The sequence below is a fragment of the Aedes aegypti genome, chromosome 3 (genome assembly GCF_002204515.2).
Source record: "Aedes aegypti strain LVP_AGWG chromosome 3, AaegL5.0 Primary Assembly, whole genome shotgun sequence".
NCBI lineage: Eukaryota > Metazoa > Arthropoda > Insecta > Diptera > Culicidae > Aedes > Aedes aegypti.
The window spans coordinates 389,715,236-389,734,432 of NC_035109.1; the positions used below are offsets into that span (position 1 = coordinate 389,715,236).

General features: G+C 41.0%; 2 protein-coding genes across 2 annotated transcripts in view; both read left to right on the forward strand.

The window, feature by feature from the left end:
• Window positions 1-3,149: 3,149 nt before the first annotated feature.
• On the forward strand, window positions 3,150-5,529 carry LOC110679459. The gene is made up of 2 exons (XM_021854063.1): window positions 3,150-3,290; window positions 3,351-5,529. The coding sequence occupies exons 1-2, from the start codon at window positions 3,275-3,277 to the stop codon at window positions 5,120-5,122; spliced, it is 1,788 nt and encodes a 595-aa protein (XP_021709755.1). The 5' UTR covers window positions 3,150-3,274; the 3' UTR covers window positions 5,123-5,529.
• Window positions 5,530-5,714: 185 nt separating this feature from the next.
• LOC5568958 overlaps window positions 5,715-19,197 on the forward strand; it is a 29,355-nt gene continuing 15,872 nt past the window's right edge. Inside the window, exon 1 of the mRNA XM_021854062.1 lies at window positions 5,715-5,987. Within this exon, the coding sequence (XP_021709754.1) occupies window positions 5,753-5,987 (235 nt within the window). The 5' untranslated portion in view covers window positions 5,715-5,752. The remainder of the gene's footprint in view (window positions 5,988-19,197) is intronic.

Here is a 19,197-nt window from a genome sequence, read left to right on the forward strand (position 1 = left end):
AGTGACGGGCTTGGGATTGAACCCATGACCTTCTGCTTATGAAGCAGAAGCGGTAGCCATCTGACCACCAACCCCGTCCACGGAGGGAAATTGAGCATTTGATATATAAAGTAACATATTTATGTAAATCCGATAACATATTCCGGAATCAATTGCAATTGGGTCCTAAATTTTTTAATGAAATCTTGTTTTTATTTAATAACACGAAAAAGCATGTTACTGTAACTACTTTAGCAATTTTTCCCGCTCAAATAATGACTATATCATGTTTAAACTTTAATTTAAAAATTTGGTCCATAAATGAAACTTGACACTTTTGATCATGTTTGACGTTCGCTTAGTCGACAAAAACACCACAGGGGTTTTAGTTCGACCACTGGGGTTGTTCTTATCTGACATTTCGTAAGGGACACGGAAAACAAAATACACCCAAAATTTGTGTTTAAGCCAAAGGATGTGACAAAATCTAAAAAAAAGGTTTTTTGGGCTTAAACCAACGGAAAACATTAGAAAATTGAGTAAACATGTGTTTTTGGCCTAAACTTAAGCGTTTGGCACTAAAATTGGGACAGGGCTTTAGGACCCTATTCAAAGTTTAACAATCGCTTATTCATCCATTACACTGCGGAACACGGTTTTGTCTCAAGAACCAAAATACCGCTATTTACTAAATTAAGGGTTTCTAGTTTTTGAGATATTGACGGTTAAAAATGTTAAATTTGACTGTTTCAGCCAACTTGCATGCAAGTTTTCCAACTTGTACGGCAATTCGTTTGCTCAATTTGTCACAGAATTTAAACTTTATGCATAGAACAATAATTATCAACGAAATTTATAATATTTTCGATGGTAAAATGTTATTTTTTGGTGGTTCTGAAAAGTATTGTATTATGCCATATAAGAGAAACGAAGAATTTAATATGAAGACTGCAAACATGTTGAAAAAAAAAACGATTTAACCTAAATTTTATCGTAAAATTTCAACTGATTTGTATCTAAATTGAAAGTTCAAGTCGTATTTAGCATGTTTGGTAGATTATATCACAAAAAAGTTTGATAAATCATACTTTAAATTTCATGTAAACATCAATAAAACCAGTGTTTTATACAACTTTGGCGACCTGTAGCTGAAAATTGTGACGTGCTGGAACATTTCTGAGAACGGCATCAGATTCAGTGACCCAAAATCTACTAGAGACACATAATTTGATCCTTGAGACACGCGAAAGTGTCATTTTTGTTACGCTGTGTTGTCTAAAAATGTCTACTTTTTATTAGCAAATTTATAAAAGGAATGGATCCACCAGAAGGAATTTGCTTTGGAAGTTGACAAGTCTCACAGTATTATTTGACTGATTTCCAAGAGATTTGCAAAAGTTTTGAAGCCACTCTTTGATGTTTCTTGTTGAGTTTGATTATACTATAATTTTATAAAGATTTCCAAAAGTTTTTTGAAAATTTTACAACAAATCTGTTGAAAATTAATCAAATATTTAATTAGCGATATTAATAGTTTTCTTGAAATAAAAATAAAGTTGAAATAATAAATTTATTCATGCAAAAATACTAAAAAATTAAATTGAAATCAAAGAGACAATATATTGCTGGAATAAAACACATTGAAAAAAATATTTAATAAATTTTTAAAAAGTGAAGTGAAAACACTGTGGTTGATTGTGTTACCTATTTTTAACACCAGATTTAATATCTGCCATTCATCTGGAGGAAACTTGACCATGCCGAAATTTTTTGAAAAATAAGTTGCAATTCACAAATTTGACAAAAATTTCCGCTACGATTATTTAGAAGAAAAAAACGATATTGACGCTTTTTTGTGCCACAGCACTCAGAACCGCCACGTTGATGTTGTGTAAGACAAGCGAGGATTTTTCTAAAATTATACGTAACTACCATTAAAACATTATAAGAGTCATGTACATTCAGGAAGATTTGCTTCATGTTAAATTTATTATAAAGTTTTAAATTTTTAATTTATTATAATCAAAAATTCTGTGGAAGACCTGGAAAATTCTGGAGGGGGCCAGACCCCCCTGTTCCTACACGGAGAAATCAGACTACCCAAAAAATAAGTTCATTAAACTCAAATTTGGGTAAACTGCGTTTAGTTTTTACCCACGGTTGGGTTGTTTTTCCTCTCTCGCAATGTTGTCAAAAACTGAGAGAAACGCACCGACCTAGCGTCGAAGTTCAATGAAATCAGCCAAATTAGGATTTTTTCGAGTTTACCTAACGTTAAGTTGTTTTAACCCTTCACGGAGACTTCGAAAGCTAACGCTGGGTAGATTTTTTTTTGCACTGATTCATTTTAAACTGACCGCGTTCTAATTTTGCACGGGAACCTAGCAAGCATTGAACGCGCGAGCAAGATTCTGCACCTGATCATGTACGTCCCGTTCACTTCAAAATGCACAATGAAATCAAAAACTCTAAAAATACTACATCAGAACACATTGAATTAATATCTTTACAAATATATGGAACCTTAAATGTTTCCTAACATCTTTGGAAAACTTCCGCATTGAAATATGTCTCGTATATCTGCCATGAAGACAGTTTTCATTTCACGTTTAATTTTCAGCTCGCACGGGTTTTGGTCATTAATTTCATAACGCCGAAAATGGCCATTTTCGACACCCACTCACCCCCTCGTAACGCTTTTTGTATGAACTTTCTACAAATTTTGTACGAGCCGTATCATCTTGAGGACACCCACCCACCCCCTTTAGCGTTATGACATTTGTGAATGAGCCCTGGTTGTCCCACGGAAAACAGAATTGCGTCAGGAGAAGTAAAAGTTGGGTTGATTTGTGGCTCTGTGTTGGTTGGCGCCGACGTCGTAAATCACACTACAATTAATCCAAATATCATAGAAAACTTGAAGAACATAGCTGCGAAAGTATTAGTTACATTTCCTCTTAATTTCATTGAAATTGGCTACTACTGATTGCGTAGATTTCAACTTCGTTTTCGATTTTCGTTTGAAAAACTATAGCTGGTGTCAGCCCCCTGCATCCTCGCACGTGTTCAAAGCGTCGCCGCCAAAAACCAACCTCGCGCAGCGTCGCTTCCAATGCTGGCCGCATGTTTACAAACAAAGCGCTGAAACGCCGATAGGGCACCATTACTGATGACAGTTTGTGCTGACCGCGCGCCGCGATTCGCACGTGAGTTTGTTTAGGTTCGCTTGTTTAGAACCGTTTTCCACTGTTTTCAATAGTTTTAGCTGTGCAATCAATAGTTTTACGCTGCCACAATGGAAATGAAGGAAGGTAAGCTCGTAGAATGTTAAATTTTATGGAATAAGACTAAATAAGTTGATTGTTTTGTAGAAATCCTCAAACGGCTCGACAACTCCGAGCAATCGTTCGAGACGAATCTCGCCTACGGAATCAAGCTGTGGAAATCGAACAGCTTTTACTACATGTCCAAGTACGAGGTGATATTCGAGTTTTTCGTGGACCGTGTGGCAGAATACAGGAAGAAACTGAGCGGGGTTCCGGTGGATGAATTCGACGCCAAGTGGCAGATAGTGAATGAGTTTCTGACGCTGCCTTGCCCCTCGAATGCTCTTCCGCCAAGGTTAATTCCCAAATTGAGAGAGGCTTTCGGGGATGTGGAGGATAGAAGCGATAGCCGGATGTTGCTGGAAAGCTATCTGATTGTTACATTCGACGTGAAGTACAAGCACTTCTACAAGTTCGATTACATGGCCTATGGGGAAACTCTTCTGCTGACTCTGGCTTACTATGAGAAATTCCTAAATGGGAGCTTTGCGATGGAGCAGGAGGAAGTTACAATCAAGAGAATCATGGACGATATCAGGATTTATGTAAAATCGGCCGGGGGAGACGAGAACTGGCAGAATGCTTTCACACTGGCACTGACGAACGTGTGCAACGTAATTCTGACCCTGAAGGCACACGGTTTGGATCGTCAGGAAGATTTGTTGAATCTGTTGAAGGAGGTCTACTTCCTGGAGGGGCAAAGCGGGAAGTACAATCGAGTTCTGGATCAGTCTAAGAAGCACTTGCTAATGGGCTATTTTGATCCAAAGCAATTGCCAATTCATGTGGTGGCTTTGCTGATTGAGGGGTATCTGAAGGCCTATCGGGACATCAAGCTGGACGTTTTGCTGTTTCTGAAGTACATTCTTTTGCACATCTTCGTCGATCCGGAGAAATCGGTCCTTTCGGATATGCATCAAGTTTTTCAGCTGATAAAGTACGTTTTCCATCTGCTGAAGAAGTATTTCATTAAGATCGATCAGAAGTTGGTGCAGGACTTTGATTTCAATGGAATTTTTACGATCAAGTTGAAAGAGTTCTTGGAAAAGTACGATTCCTCAGAGGAGCATTTGAGGGATATTTTCTCGCTTATCTGCACGATAAATGATTACAATCCGTTGATTCTGGAGACAAGTATCATCGACATCATTTTGAGGACCATGTTCATCAAAAAGGGACCGGAAACACTGGAGAAGTTCCAGGCGATGTTGGTTTCGACGATCGGTTTGTACGTAAGATTGAATCGGAGTGAGAATTTCCTATCGGAACTCTTCATGAAACTGGGGGATTATCTCGACGATCACGACTTGGGCGATCGGTTGAAGGAGCTGAGAAAAGGATCAAGGAAACGGAAATCGATGGCATCGGTGAATGAATCGCCAGCCAAGCAGAGGAAAACAGAAAATGGACAGGAGGATAGCTTGGCGGATCGATCAAACGATGAGTTCTATTTAAAGCTGCTCTATCCGACTGATACGAATATTGCCACCCAGAAGGTTTTCCGCTTGCAGCTGCAAGACCAGTGGAAATCGATCGCATTTGCTTGGCCAGATCACAACGGCCGCCTCAATCAAGCCATGATGGATTATGTTAAGGGGCTGCTCACGAAGCGTAGCTTCAACTATTGGTACAAGATGCGATCCTACATTCAGGATATACTCGAAACTCTAAGCGAAGAACAGCATAGCGAGACCGAATTGTTCAAACTGGAGTTCGCCACCTGTTGGATGTGCTACTTTTTCGCTGGGAATACTCTGGTTGAGCAAACGAATCTGTTCTGGGAAAAAGCTGGGGAAGTTTTGCGGGGCATTCGATGATCTTCTGGGAAAATTCGGACGAATGCTTTTGGATGAAACTGTTACAGATGGAAGGATGTTCGATTCTTTCCTAAAACTGGTCTATTTCTACGGAAATTATCGACTAGTCGTGCACTACTATCGACCAGATTCGATCGATGAAAGCAACCACGATCAAATCCATCAGTTCCTCAGCGACGAAGAGTGGAAGACACTTGAAGATCGTCTCCCATCATCTGCCCTCACTCTAATGAACCGAATCCATTTGCAGAAGATTCGAGTCCTGCAGTTGGATGACGGATCCCCACAAGAATTCGAAGGACAATCCGACCTTGTACAGAAAATCCTCGCCCCAGAAAGCTTCGACCAGCTTCGCTGGGTCCTGTTGGATCGATCAACGAACTGCTGGTTCATCCAGCTGCTCTCGCTGGATCAAAAAATCGCCCGTTGTGGATCGCCTCTTGGAGAACCGCTGCTACGCCGAGATCGAATTCCTCGTCGAACAGCTCTCCGACAATCACAATCTGATGGAAGTCGTTTTGCTGTCTTGCTACAAACGAATCGTTGAAACGGTATTTGCGGAGTGTAAATCTTCCGTGTCCAGAAAAACTGTCATTCGAAGGAATTTACGAATTCGACGAAGAAACGGCCATGAAGAAAATCCGCAAGTTGCTGGACAAGAAAGCAGATAAGAAGGGCGAACCCATAGCATTGGGTGGTTCTAGTGAATTGAAGGATTTGTTGCATATTTTGAACTCGATTCGAATCGATGAGCTGGCCGAAACGCAGAAAACCATTATCGTTGCAGTGGGAATATTGGTCTTCACTGACGTGATGGACTGTGACGATTCCGATGTGGTCACTTTGCACGGAAACATCATCAACAGTGAGTATTAGGGTAAGGGACTATTTGGGCACCTTTGTGATTCACTTTGGCTTTGTGGGTTTTTCTCGGTCACATAATCTGAAACTCGGCAGTATATGAGTGCATCTTACCGCAATCCTGGTAACACTGATTATTAAGTACATATTTCTCAAAAAAAAAAAAATCATTCGAAAAGGCAAACGTTGAATGCTTTGCTGGATCCCAAATGATATGGAATGAATAATTGCTGAAAAACTTCAAAGCCGATTTTCTCAAAACCAAGGATGGAAAAAATCGACTCTAGCGACAAACGACACAGAATTTGAACAGTCTAAGAGGGCCGTTGTTCATGAAGCAGCATGATTCCAACACCTCAGTGTGCGCGCCGATACCGATATATGGAGCATCTGATGTACTGTTTGTCGCGGGACAAACAGTTTGTCGGATGTTGTAACATGTTGCGATTAACGTGAATCGGAACGCATTTATAGCAATATTTTTTGCCCCTACTTATCTAAACTGACTTCCATATACAAAATGGTCTGTGAGGAGGCAAATCACATAGTGAAAACGACAAAACTCGTCCAAAAATTATTACTTTGATTACGGATCACAGATTTCATCATGATCACTAGATTTCCTTCCTATGTTTTTGTCACTTTGCTTTTAAACCACTCAATTTTACTAAAAATAATCCACACGTTTGATTCACATTTTATCTTGTGAATCTTTCGTGTCGATGGACAAGGTGATAAAACGTGTAAAACCTGTAATTATATTAAAGATTGACTGGTTCGATAGCAAAGTCTTTTACACTTGATTTCAACGTGTTTTATAATTGTGATATCCATCATTAGTCAGAATCTAGTTTGCTTATTATAATAAGGACTCACTTTTCTGTTGAGCGCGTGACACGATTATTAACATGTTTTTTTGGGAAGTCTGGTATCAGAAATTTAGGGAAATTGCAAAAAAAAAGTAAGAGGTTGTTTCCGAGATACGACCGCCAAGTTGACGTTGGATAACGTTAGCTTCTTCTATTTCCTGATTTAGGACCGTCACGAAGTTATGAAAGATTTCTAGGTACTGACAAAAAATCTAATCAATTTTCAAACTATTTGTTGCATGTCAATTCTGATCTATTATGGACATTGAGTGTTATTATTTGGTTGGTTCGGTTAACACTTCAACACCGATAGAACCGGTCGATGGAAGATGAAGCATGAGCGGTAACTTTTGCTCTCCAAACAAATATACCGGTTGAACGTTAGGTCCAGATTGGTTACATTAGTGGATTCCGAAGCCAGTTTGAGGTTGAGGCTCTTGTCCATGAAGTCCGCTAACTCTGTGTACTCCTCTTTGCTCAAATCGATGTTGAAGTTACCTGTCACGATGATTGACATGGTCTCCTTTTGATACTCGAAGAAGTTCCGCGTCATAAAGAACTTCTTCTGCTTCATTGTGGTATCCGGAGAAATGTAGAAGCAAACCAGTAGTGCCCGACAATTCATTATAGTGATCTCGGCAGCGCAAATATCACCATAATCATCTGACAAGCCCAGCTCCACATCATAACAGGTGCAGAGTTTGCGAATCTTGTGCGCCATAGCAATCGTTGTTGCTGGCGGTGAAATCGATCAGGACTTCTTAATTAAGGCCACGGGACGGTGTTTTAATCACCCTCTCCATTTGAAAAGTTAATCTCAAGTACCACTCAATATATCGATGCGAGAAATGTATCACTAGCATGCACAACCCATTAAATTTTCAGTTTAATCGTTTCACTAAAACTAGAGATTTGCTTCTGCAAAGTTTTGATTATAATTTGTAACGTTTTACGTTTTTTCTTAAAAAAATATAGTGAAAAGTTTGTGAACTTTTGACGTTTTTATTTTTTTAAGCAAAATCATTTGAATTTGAATTTGATTGAGCTCAGTGTTACGTAAAGTATCGATAAGGTTTGTGTCTTGGCTAAATGTACTAAATTGACGTCACCCAGTATGGGATACGTGTAGTGATGTGAAAACCTTTGTAATGTTTTTATTCGTTTAGCTTGTTCGTTTACCGAAGGCGCGAACTCTCGCCATTTCAAATTTAATTTGGGCGCAAAAAGATTAAAGAATAGGCTCTTTATGTAAGTAGGTTTCTTGTATGTTGTATAACTGAGACTCGGTCATTTCGCTTCCAAATCGGCTGGTATTCAGAAGTTTCGCGAGTTCAGGTCAAAGTTTCAATTTTATAATTTCTATTAGTAGTGACCTTTGTTAAAAACGTTTTTCTGTAGAGGTAAAAAGTGATTGGAGTGATGTCTTTTAAAATGTACTAAACGGTTTTTATGTGATTTGTTTGTTCTTTAGAGATTCGTTTGTAGTCGGTGAGTCCGATATTCGCGACTTCTGATTTTATTAGTGCAAGTTTACACTCAAAAAGGTAATTTCCATTATAATGTCAATATTTTTCATTTTAAATAATTAAGAAAATTTCGTGTTGGACTTTCCAGCGCTTAGCGCTTTTTGGGTAGGGCTGGAGTTCGTGAGTCGACCGGAGTCGACGAAGAGTATTTTGTGGAGTTTACTGAGTCCGTGCAACCGTCAAGGCCCGCCCTTAGGGGTAGCTAAACGGAGTGTGGTGTTTCGCCAGAAAGAGGAGCGAAGAACGACCGTCGATCGCCAATCAATCGACGGAGGTCCCCTTTACGTCAGTTCTAGGACCACCATATTGGAGAGCGCGGATCGTGCGTTGCGTCGCCAATTGCGCACCACGATTCCGGACCTGAACCGACGGTGAGGGTACATTTCATCGCGGGCGGTCAGAGCGCCATACGCGAGGCCGCACGAAGGTACGTTGGCCCTTGTCCGGAGGAAGACGGTCAATTCCCGGGCCGCACGACAACAGTCGTCGCGAATCGCTCTCCGGAAGAAATCGGAGGCCATCCGTCCAGCCGCCACCCACTTCGCAACTTTAATTTCGGCCATACCAGCACGGATTCACTTCGCTGCAAGCTAATCAGGCAGCGACGGCGAATTGCTCCCCTTCGCCGCCATTTCAACGGAGGTTCTCGTCGCCATCGCTACGAAGGTTTCTGCCGCCATCGCCGAGGTTCCTGGCAACGAGCAACAAGTCGACGAAGAAAAATCCTGCGCAGGTATGTGTTAGAGTTAGACATGGCCATGATCTAGTAAATTGATATCCCTTCCAAACCCAACCTAAAGTCCAACCCGAAGTCAATAAATTAATGAATTATTTGTGATGTTTTATGAAAATCGAGTAGTTTCCGTTGTTATTCATTCCGTTTCCGTTTAGGTGCAATAGAGGAAGTCATTCCAATTGCTCTAAGTTCCGTTCCGTTAATATTCGATTTTCATCCTCATTTTTAGTTTTTTCTGTTGAGACCAGAGGGTTGAACGAGTTTCAGTGGGTTTGTAGTCCGGAGGGGGAAAAGCCAGTCTTTTGACGTAGAAGTACGTCTCTCTTCTCTATACAGGAGTGAAATTGGAATTTCAAAACCAAGAGCGTTACGTTGGCATGAAATATTTTAAACGTTTATAACTTTTCGCTGGCTTAACGAAATTTCTTTATTAGCATCTCAATCGAAAGCCAAGACATCAAAGCTTCATGTCGTTTACTTACTGAATCCCACATACCTGTCCAAATAGTTTAATAACTGTTTTAAAAGAGAACGTTGATTTCAAGCAAATCTATAAATAGGGGTGACTAGAGAAAATTTGACGTCATTTGCTTTTCACTCTCCGATTGGCTCGCATCTCAGCAGGCGACAGATCGGCTTGTTCTGACCGGGCGTGCTTCTCAGGCACAGACATCGATAGTGAAGGACGCCCCCGTTTGTCTTGCTTCGCTCAAATCAAACTGTCGAGCGAGCGAGAGAAGATGCCGTCCGAAGCTAAAGCCATCACCGCTGCCGCCGCCTAGAAGAAGAAGAGAAGCAGTCCACAGGAGAAATTGCGGTCGAACTGTGAACACGGTCGGGCGAGTCTTTCTCGCTTTGTGGTTCACCGCTTGTTTGCGTTCACCCAGCCATCGTCATCGCCGCCGCAAATTTCATCGGCCGAGGAGCTGTTGACCCGCGCTTCAAAATTTCGACTCGTGATGAAATCATCATTGGTGGTCAAGAAGCAATCCCGTTAGGAGCAAATACCAGAAGCCCCCTGAGTTTTGCTGGTCCGAGCAGTGTTATTTATCCGTAACAACATCGAAGCTAACAAAGCCATCGGTTCTTTTCAGAGCCATCAAATTTGTGGAAAAGAGTTAAAAGAGAAATATTTCCGACTTTATTTATAACTTCTAGTATTCCTAAATCAATTTCACGGCCTCATACAAAATTTCATTTGTCGTGAATCATAAATCAACCATTTGGGATTGTACTCGCGGACGCTGCTGCAGTGCCGTCGGGTGAGTGCTCAACATTTCAAAACGATTGCAAAATAGAGTGGCTTTTCCAACAGCGCTTTTTATGTTCCATATTTTATGGGAACACTTTGATTAGGAAAATTATCCCATGTGACAAAATTGCGACATATTTAGAATGCTTTTGAAAAGACATTCTCATTGAACAATTGTAATAATTTTGGCACCCATGGATCAGGAATTTTCATAATAAAGAAAACTATTAATTATCAATAGCTCGTATTGAATATTTAGGGAATGCCAATAATTCCAACAATTCATGTTCGAACAATTTCTCACGTATTAGTATTCTCCGCAATTTTCAAGTAATTCCAAGCAAAACACATTATTGGCACATACCCATTTCCCATTGGTCGATCAGAAAGCGAAGAGCACAAAAGGGAGGAGCATCATCTGCTATTCCAATGTTATAAAACATGCTGCCTTCGTTGGATTCAGTTTCATTCCATTTCCGCTTTCGAGCTGGTAAGAGCTCCTCCGAACTTGCTTAGCGAGAAGTACCTCGCTGCTAGGAGCCTGCTGAGCTGTTAATCCAGAATCTGGTTTGTGAAATCGCTCAAGATTTCAAGATTGAGCTACGTTTCCAGATTTCAACTAAATCCCTGTGTACGCTACTCTGTTGCTGTTGTGTACCCAATATTAAGCTTGTTTGTCGAATAAACAGAGAACTTATTCACATCTTCTTATTCTTCTTCTTCTTGGCATTAACGTCCTCACTGGGACAGAGCCTGCTTCTCAGCTTAGTGTTCTTATGACACTTCCACAGTTATTAACTGAGAGCTTTTGTTGCCAAAGTTTCCATTTTTGCATTCGTATATCGTGTGGCAGGTACGATTATACTCTATGCCCAGGGAAGTCAAGAAAATTTCCATTACGAAAAGATCCTGGACCGACCGGGAATCGAACCCAGACACCTTCAGCATGGCTTTGCTTTGTAGCCGCGGACTCTAACCACTCGGCTAAGGAAGGCCCCAACTTATTCGCATGCATTTGCAACTTTTTCGATTTTCCATACAAAATGACCAACTTTGGTAAGTTAGATCTCAGTTATTTATGGAAATATTTTCGAATGAAACATTCACAGAACATCAGATGTAACTCGAATTTTAACATATATTTTTGAAAATTTTTCCAATCACAAGTTTATAAGTAATAACGGTTTGACTAAACTGTAATTTTCGACGAAAAATTCAAAACTTTTTATCTTAAAATCTGATAGCCTTACACAAAAACTGTCTTCAGCAAACTTATTCATCTCGTCAAAATCTACAACTTTTCTGAAGATACCATGAAGCTGTTTAGTTATGTCAATCATAAAAAATCGTCAAAAAATCACTTAAGTCAAACCGTTACTGCTTTTCAACGTGTGATTGGAAAAATCACTCAAAAACATATGTTAAAATTTAAGTTATGTCTGATATTCTGTCTAATTTCATTCAAATCTGTCCATAAATAACTGAGATATAGTTTATCAAAGTTGGTCATTTTGCATGAAAAATCAAAAGAGTTTCAGTTTTTATTTCTCAGCGAAGAATCACACCATCAACGAAAATAGCGCGAAAGCAATAACCAATCGCGTGCGAGTAGCGAACGGAGTGACGAAACAACCAAGCGAGAACCCCACCACTCGCCATCGGTGAACGGAGCTCGAGCAAATAAAACCACTGGTTGTTCTGCTCCCAGCTCATTCACAAATCGAACGGCATAACGAACGGATCAAGCAGCGGAGCAGCAAAGAAGAGTGCGTGAAAGCCACAGCAGTGTGCGAGTAGCGAACGGAACCAGAGAGCGAAAGCAACAACTGAAAATCATTCAGTGGACGGATTAGTAGTCAGCGCCAACCGGCGACCTGTTGGAAAGTAACGTTAGCAAAATATACACCATCTGCCTCTCCTTACCATTCATATTCTTGTACTTGATGAATTCAATGAAATGGTTTGGTTTGGCGATGGAGCAAAGAGTTATTAAGGATGATTTTACTTAACAAAGAGTTGTTGGTAAATATTCCAATCAATAAGAGTTGTTTTGAAAAAGTTCACTTTTATCAGAAATTTCTGCTTTACCAAAGAGTTATTAATGAAATTCCTGCAGCAAAGGGTCGAGTTTCTCCCCACGTATATTTCCAGCCAGGACCAGTCATGGAGGACAATCCATCCCGAGCATCACGGCCCCCGCTTCCAAAATTCTCGAGTACGGAAATTGGAAAATTAATACATAATGCTCATCTTGTACATCCCTTGCCAAGACATCAATTTCATATAGCCTATTTTTCAGATTAACGCAATAGACTAACATGTAGAAAAATTTCAGATCAATAGTTGCTTATTACAATTGGTCAGGAAACAGTTTATTGAACAGTATTTAAAATCTGTCGCAATTTTAATACATTTTCCAATTTAATACTCGAGAATTTAGGAAGTGTTCCCCCATTATATGATAAATCAACGATGCTGTTAGAAATACCATACAATGCTGAGTAGCATGATGTTATTACGGTCCGACGGCGCTGCAGTGGTAAATTCTCAAATTCATGTAATTATGTGGGGTAAATTATGTGAACCAAATTGTAGTATACCGCGATATTTAGATCATTATAGATAAATCAGTGAATATCATCCAATAAACTAGCAGCGAGGTACTTCTCGCTGAGCAAGTTCAGAGGAGCTCTTACCAGCTCGAAAGCGGAATTAGAATGAAACTGAATCCGACGAAGGAAGCATGTTTTATAACCTCAGAATAGCAGATGATGCTCCTCCCTTTTGTGCTCTTCGCTGATCAACCAATCTGGGAAATGGGTATGTGCCAATAATGTGTTGGGCTTAGAATTACTTGAAAATTGCGGAGAATGCTAATGCGTGAGAAATTGGTCGAACATGAATTGCTGGAAGGGTTGACATTAACTAAATATTCAATACGAGATAATGATAATCAATAGTTTTCTTTATTATGACGGTAAATTTCTGATCCATGGGTGCCAGAATTATTATAATTGTTCAATGAGAATGTCTTTTCAAAAGCATTCTTAATATGTCGCAATTTTGTTACATGTGATAATTTTGCTAATCAGAGTGTTCCCACAAAATATGGAACATCAAAGACGCTGTTGGAAATGCCACTCTATTTTACAATTGTTGTGAAATGTTGAGCACTCACCCCGACGGCACTGCAGCAGCGCCCGCGAATACAGTCACAAATTGTTGAGTCATAAATTATTTATGACAAATGAAATTTTGTATGAAGCTGTGAAATTGATTTAGGAATATAAGAAGTCATGTATAAAGTCGGATATATTTCTCTTTTAACTCTTTTCCACTAATTTGATGGCCTTGAAAAGGGCCGATGGCTTTGTTAGCTTTGATGCTCTTACAGATAAATAACACTGCGGGATGTTATCAGTTGATTGCCATGGTCAAACGGGGAATCCTCAACTCAAATGTATAAATTTGAGCAAGTTATTTGCTTAAACGACGAACCGAAAGTTTCGTGACGTGGATGGCGCACAACAGTAACAGGTAGTGGATCACCGGGCTTAAGTCAAAATCTGATGATGGCGGCGATGACGATGGCTGGGTGAACGCAAACAAGCGGTGAACCACAAAGCGAGAATGACTTGCCCGACCATGTTCACAGTTCGACCGCAAATTCTCCTGTGGACTGCTTCCTCTTCTTCTTCTTGGCGGCGGCAGCGGTGATGACTTTGGCTTCGGACGGCATCTTCTCTAGCTCGCTCGACAGTTTGATTTGAGCGAAGCAAGACAAACGGGGAGGTCCCTCGCTATCGATGTCTGTGCCTGAGAAGCACGCCCGGTCAGAGCAAGACGATCTGTTGCCTGCTGAGATGCGATCGAAGCGGAGAATTGAAAGCAACAAAAGTCTGGATGACTATGACAAAAGTCTGGATCAGCAATTGGTATATGTTGGTTTGTCGCGGGTTACTTCACTGCAAGGACTATTTTTGACAAACTCTACCAATTCTTCCCAGTTCCATCACGCAGCAATTCCAAGGGTTGACTTGAGGAATGAGCTGCAGCGCTTAGGCAATCATCGATTAGTGACGCTTTGAGACGTGAAATACTGGATCATAGTGGCCCAACCTGCATATTGATGAGTATCAATGTACAGAGCCTAAATGCTGATGCAATGGATATTGCTACAGACCAAAGCACTGGACCGTTTCAATCGATTATCACGATCGAAGCACCCGAGCCATCAAACATCTAATCTACTGGAGGAGTTTGGCGAACTACAGCTGGAGCCAGAAACCGATCACCCAACCAAGCAACACAAGGAAGCCACGACCAAACAAACAAATTCAATCATCTGGCATTATTCCTGGAACACCATACACTGGTTCTCGAAACCACAGAACGACAAATGGTTCTTTTCAGGACTACCAAAATGAGTCCAAAAAGAGTTAACTTCTGAAAACTTCATCCGATCAATAACAACACAAAACTAGTACACTTACAAATTCATACACATGACAAATCAAATTATTAATCATCGTAGTTCTACGTCAACCCCGCGGTAATGTAATAGACATTACCCACCCCAATTTTTTAGTTTTGCGCTTTGAATTTGAGTTTGAGCCAGCGACCGTTCGAGGACCCCTGAGGTTAAAGGTCATCAGTAGTCGGGCAAATAAAAATCGGCCGGTGGTCTCTCGGATTCGAGAGTGGCGCTAAAGCCACCGGTTGTCACAACACCTCGAGCATTTCCGCCGAACGGTTACAGTGGCGCCCAACGTGGGGCACTAGGCCGTTTATCATTGAAACGGATGCGTCTCAACTAGCGGTTGGAGCCGCATTACTACAAGAATTCGAGGAAGGGAAACGCATAATCGGATATTATAGCAAAAAGTTATCCAGCACACAGAGGAAATACTCTGCAACTGAGAAGGAATGCCTTGGAGTACTGTTAGCCGTAGAAAATTTCAGGCATTATGTGGAAGGAACCACTTTCAAGGTAATAACAGATACCAAAAGCATAACTTGGCTCTTCTCGATTTCTGCAGCTAACGCAAATTCACGCTTACTGCGGTGGGCGCTGAAACTACAGTCTTACGACTTCGTTTTGCAGTACAGAAAAGGCAAGGATAACATCTTAGCTGATTGCCTGTCGAGAATTGAAGCTATTGATGCAAGTGATGCAGCATACTTAGATTTAAAGGAATTAATCAGAAAGTCTCCGGAAAACTATAAAGATTTCATGATAGCAGGAGAAAAAATCTACAAATACACTGAAAATCCGGGGAAAATCAGTGATAGGAGATTTAATTGGAAGTATTATCCACCAGAAACCGACCGTCCGGAAATAATTCGTCTAATTCATGACCCAGCCCACTTAGGATACGATAAAACTCTCAATACGCTTAAGGAAAAACACTTCTGGCCCGGAATGGCAGCTGACGCGAAAGCTTACTGTAAATCGTGTGTTCAGTGTAAGATGGCTAAGGCAGTCAATGTAAATAGTACACCCCCAATGGGTTCGCAGAAGAAATTTTGTGATCACCCATGGCAGCTTATCACACTTGATTATGTTGGACCGTTTCCGGCTTCAGGAAAAGGTAGAAATACTTGTATGCTGGTTGTAACAGACGTATTCACGAAATTCGTGTTAATCCAACCATTCCGACAAGCGACAGCAACAACATTAGTTCAATTTTTAGAACAAGCTGTATTTTTACTGTTTGGTGTACCAGAAATGGTACTAACCGATAACGGCACGCAATTTACATCTAAAGAATTCGCGAAATTACTGAACGCATATGGAGTAAAGCATTGGCTGACACCTGCCTATCACCCACAGGTGAATAATACTGAACGCGTAAATAGGGTTATTACGACTGCAATTAGGGCGTTAGTACTAAAACTATATTAGTTAAATAAATTGGAACTGACTCACCCGATTTTAATCCAGCAGGTCCATCCATCAAGGATTCGTGGCCGTAGGTACACTCCTACGCCGTTTTTGCTGGCCGTCGGTTCCATCGCGGAAGCGAATCCGTGGCGGTAGTTGAGGCAATCGTGCGCGATTACTTGCCTGTTTCCTATTGATAACCTAAAAAGAAAGCAATCGCATTATAATTACCGTCAAAACACGTACGCCGGTGATAATTGGATCCGGAATATCGTACATTTCGTTATCTCGATTCCGGGTAGTCCTTTCGAAGAATTTTTCCACTCCAATCGCGTTTCCAATCGGCTGCTTCGGATCCTCTGACGTCGGCGTTGGGGTTCCTTGGAGATCTTCTATTGGTTTCCGCATTCGATCGGGTTTATTCCTGGTCGCAGCCGTAGATGATGAGGCACTCGGGTTAGTATTCCGCGGAGATCATCCGGAGATTGTTAATATCAACCGGGCACGTTCCGGGAGACGATTTCGAAAAAATTCGCGGTAAGTCCTAGACCCATCTTCGTTAGCGATGGGAGAGTTGGCTCCGGTGCAGCTCTCCACATGCAAAGTAGGCTCGTGGTTTTTTTTCCAGTTGAAGTTTTCCCGACGGAGGTCGGTAGAAGATAAATCCCACGATGAAAAGCCTGAAAAGAAATAAGAGATGATTAGTAACTATACCTAAAAGTAATTTATACCTTGTACTCCCCAGGTTTAGCCAGTAGAGGTGGAAATGTTGAGTCCCACGACGCAGCTTGTCCGAAACTTTCACTTTTTCTTACATTCTAACAGGAAACTGATGTTTCTTGTTCTTTTTGTTTTTGTTTATCTTCATACCACTGACAGTGCGATGTTTTTCGCATCCGTCATCTGCCGGATGACAGTGCGATGTTTTCCACAGTGTCAGTTGGTGACAGTGCGATGAGTTGCATGCAAGTTTCAATGCTGTCAGTTTACTTCGTGAATAGGGTTGTGCGCTTTCTTTTTCGAATTCTAGACTGGTCGAAATTTTTTTTTGAGACTAGAATTCATTTTTTTTTGTCAGTTTAGGGAAAATCAGGGAAAGGTGTCAGAAGTGAAGTTCTGATGTGTTCTGATGATCCAGTTTTGATAAGTACTTATTGTAAATGTGTCAATCGGGTATTGATGATGCAGTAAGTCGTTTCGTTAGGCTTCGATTGGCAAATGTGATGGACAAGTTCCATTGTACTAATCGAGGTGTAGTATGTGAACACTCTATCGCTAGCGTAAAACTCTGATTAGTTTATTGAAAATTGATCCAACTGCATGAGATGAGAGAATTTCTATTAGCGTTTTGGTTACATTAGATTGTGAGTTATGAAAATTTGATCAGTTTCACTGATCAAATTTTCATAAAACCTGGTGGTGTGATGTAACGTTTTACGTTTTTTCTTAAAAAAATATAGTGAAAAGTTTGTGAACTTTTGACGTTTTTATTTTTTTAAGCAAAATCACTTGAATTTGAATTTGATTGAGCTCAGTGTTACGTAAAGTATCGATAAGGTTTGTGTCTTGGCTAAATGTACTAAATTGACGTCACCCAGTATGGGATACGTGTAGTGATGTGAAAACCTTTGTAATGTTTTTATTCGTTTAGCTTGTTCGTTTACCGAAGGCGCGAACTCTCGCCATTTCAAATTTAATTTGGGCGCAAAAAGATTAAAGAATAGGCTCTTTATGTAAGTAGGTTTCTTGTATGTTGTATAACTGAGACTCGGTCATTTCGCTTCCAAATCGGCTGGTATTCAGAAGTTTCGCGAGTTCAGGTCAAAGTTTCAATTTTATAATTTCTATTAGTAGTGACCTTTGTTAAAAACGTTTTTCTGTAGAGGTAAAAAGTGATTGGAGTGATGTCTTTTAAAATGTACTAAACGGTTTTTATGTGATTTGTTTGTTCTTTAGAGATTCGTTTGTAGTCGGTGAGTCCGATATTCGCGACTTTTGATTTTATTAGTGCAAGTTTACACTCAAAAAGGTAATTTCCATTATAATGTCAATATTTTTCATTTTAAATAATTAAGAAAATTTCGTGTTGGACTTTCCAGCGCTTAGCGCTTTTTGGGTAGGGCTGGAGTTCGTGAGTCGACCGGAGTCGACGAAGAGTATTTTGTGGAGTTTACTGAGTCCGTGCAACCGTCAAGGCCCGCCCTTAGGGGTAGCTAAACGGAGTGTGGTGTTTCGCCAGAAAGAGGAGCGAAGAACGACCGTCGATCGCCAATCAATCGACGGAGGTCCCCTTTACGTCAGTTCTAGGACCACCATATTGGAGAGCGCGGATCGTGCGTTGCGTCGCCAATTGCGCACCACGATTCCGGACCTGAACCGACGGTGAGGGTACATTTCATCGCGGGCGGTCAGAGCGCCATACGCGAGGCCGCACGAAGGTACGTTGGCCCTTGTCCGGAGGAAGACGGTCAATTCCCGGGCCGCACGACAACAGTCGTCGCGAATCGCTCTCCGGAAGAAATCGGAGGCCATCCGTCCAGCCGCCACCCACTTCGCAACTTTAATTTCGGCCATACCAGCACGGATTCACTTCGCTGCAAGCTAATCAGGCAGCGACGGCGAATTGCTCCCCTTCGCCGCCATTTCAACGGAGGTTCTCGTCGCCATCGCTACGAAGGTTTCTGCCGCCATCGCCGAGGTTCCTGGCAACGAGCAACAAGTCGACGAAGAAAAATCCTGCGCAGGTATGTGTTAGAGTTAGACATGGCCATGATCTAGTAAATTGATATCCCTTCCAAACCCAACCTAAAGTCCAACCCGAAGTCAATAAATTAATGAATTATTTGTGATGTTTTATGAAAATCGAGTAGTTTCCGTTGTTATTCATTCCGTTTCCGTTTAGGTGCAATAGAGGAAGTCATTCCAATTGCTCTAAGTTCCGTTCCGT